We start from the raw sequence: 2,476 nt of genomic DNA, 5'->3' as shown, positions 1-2,476 counted from the left end.
TGCTGCGGGTAGCAGGGCTCCTGTCACACCGGCTGGCGGGTTGTGGCGGCGCCAGCCTGTGTGTGCGAGTGTGTCTGCGTGCCTGCGCCTGGGCGGACAGACTCCGAGCAGCAGTGCGACTCGTCCAGAAAGGCGGCTCCGCAGAGGCGCCTCACCCTCTTGCTCTGCGGGGGCTGCTCTGCAAAGTTGGGGCGGCGGGTGCCGTCTGCCCTCGCAGCTCCGGCTCTCCGCGCCTCCGGACCTGAGGTCAAAGAAGCCGGGCACGCGTGCGGGGCGCAGTGTCCGCGGCCGGCCGGGCTGGAGGGGCTAGGGCTGCGCTTTCGCCCTTCTCTGGCACCCTGGCGAGCTTCATGAAGCCCTCGCACTCTCGTCCGCAGATGCTCGGATTCTTAGCCGCCCGGGGCAGGTCCAGGATCCGAGCCCCGCTCCCCAGCGCCTGAAAGCCCGCGGCGGGATGCTCTGCACCGCCTGAGAGAGCCGCGCCGCGCCCAGGCGGGAGCACAGAGCCGGCAGAGCTGGACGCCCCCGGGAGCGCAAGGCGCCCCACGCCGCAGCCGCGCGCGTCGGCGCCTGCCTCCCCCATTCCCCTGGCAGGCCCTGGCTGTGTGAGCCCAGGAGTGCTGCGGGGCCGCCATCCAGCCGCACGCTTCGGCGTCAGGGGCATGGAGGAGCGGCGGGCTCCGAGCCGCGCCCCGGAGTCCCCGAAACTTCCGAGCGGGCGCGGGTCCGCGCCGCTGCCGCCGCAGTTTCGCCTGTCGGCCTGAGAGCGGGACCATGGATGAAAGGTTCAACAAGTGGCTGCTGACGCCGGTGCTCACTCTCCTCTTCGTGGTCATCATGTACCAGTACGTGTCCCCGTCCTGCACCAGCTCCTGCACCAACTTCGGGGACCAGCCCCGCTCGGAGGACGCCGGCCAGACAGCCGTTGCCGCCGCCCCGGGCCCCGCCCGCCGGGTACAGGCGCCGCCAGAGGAGTTGGAGCGTCGGCCCCAGCTACCCCCGCCGCCCCAGGGACAGCCCGAGAGGCTTCGGGGGGCCGTGGCGCCCGAGGACGAGGAAGAGGAGCCGGGGGATTTGGAAGAGGAGGAGGAAGAAGAGGAGGAGGACCCGGATCCGGAGGCCCCAGAGAACAGCTCCCTGCCCCGCTTCGTGCCGCGCTTCAACTTCACCCTGAAAGATCTGACCCGCTTCGTGGATTTCAACATCAAAGGGCGCGACGTGATCGTGTTTCTGCACATTCAGAAGACTGGGGGCACTACATTCGGCCGGCATCTGGTGAAGAACATCCGGCTGGAGCAGCCTTGTAGCTGCAAAGCGGGCCAGAAGAAGTGCACCTGTCACCGGCCCGGCAAGAAGGAGACCTGGCTCTTCTCCCGCTTCTCCACCGGCTGGAGTTGCGGGCTGCACGCCGACTGGACAGAGCTCACCAATTGCGTACCGGCCATCATGGAAAAGAAGGACTGCCCCCGCAACCACAGCCACACCAGGTACTGTTCCCCTGCCTCTTCTTGCTTCCTGCCACCTCCTGGTCCCTCTCTCCTAAGTCCCGACCCCAAGCGGCACCCGCTCACTGGGCGTGTAGTTGGTTCCAGACATCTTCCAGCGGTTAGGGCTGAGGCTTTGGGAGAGGGATAAGAAACCTCTGGATAGTATTGGGATCTGGAACTCGCTCCGCCCCCAACCCCCACTGCTTCCCTCCACCTTCAAAGGTGTCCACAGTCATTGTATATTTCTTTCCTGGTGCTTAGCATGGTGTTGCTTCTGTCCAAACTAACACCCCCAAAAGCCCATGGAATGCCCCAGTGATGGCATTAGGTTGGTGTCACTGCGGTAGCTCATGGTATCAAACCCCTCTCCCCTCATGGACTGCCTTCAAACCAGGCCCTACAGAATCCTTAGTAATGTTCATTATCAATTTTAATTATAGAATATGTGATACAGTTATAAATTGCTTAAAATAATATTTCTTAGATTATATGAGTACTGACAGCAAAATTGTTTTGTAAAATCTTTCTATATTGAATTACAACATTGTTAGTTACGTTATTAGTAACTGAGCGGAAGACTTTCATGATTTTTCTCCTTCTTTTCCTTTAATTACTACTTCATACGCAAAAAGTTACTGATATAGGTTCACAAATACTACTTATCACAATACTGTAGCTAAAACAACCACAGTATTGCAGCTAAAACAGCAGAAAATTTGACAAAATCAGAAACTATAAAAACATTAAAACAAAAGCTCTACGTGAAGCCAAAACCACCATTGGAAGTATCATTGTAATTAGGTAATAATGACAGCTCTGACCAGAGGGCATTAGAAGGTTCAAAAAGTAAATTAACATAGAGTTTTAGCCTTGTTAAGTACATCGATACATATTAGCTGGGCTAAGGAAAAATGTTTTTGTTCTCACTAACTACAGGGACATTTTTATTTTTTTAAAAATGTAAATTTCTGCTTAAACACTGCACAAAA

At 57.3% G+C, this 2,476-nt stretch overlaps 1 protein-coding gene across 1 annotated transcript; it reads left to right on the top strand.

The window, feature by feature from the left end:
- Positions 1-774: 774 nt before the first annotated feature.
- On the top strand, positions 775-1,635 carry LOC122150302 (heparan-sulfate 6-O-sulfotransferase 3-like). Its single transcript, XM_042781412.1, has one exon. It carries the CDS (start codon positions 775-777, stop codon positions 1,633-1,635), a length of 861 nt encoding a protein of 286 aa, XP_042637346.1.
- The last annotated feature ends 841 nt before the right edge of the window (positions 1,636-2,476 follow it).

This window comes from Orycteropus afer, unplaced genomic scaffold (assembly GCF_000298275.1).
Source record: "Orycteropus afer afer isolate SDZICR_OR568_19922 unplaced genomic scaffold, OryAfe1.0 scaffold00117, whole genome shotgun sequence".
Lineage (NCBI taxonomy): Eukaryota > Metazoa > Chordata > Mammalia > Tubulidentata > Orycteropodidae > Orycteropus > Orycteropus afer.
This window is presented reverse-complemented; position numbering and strand designations above follow the sequence as displayed.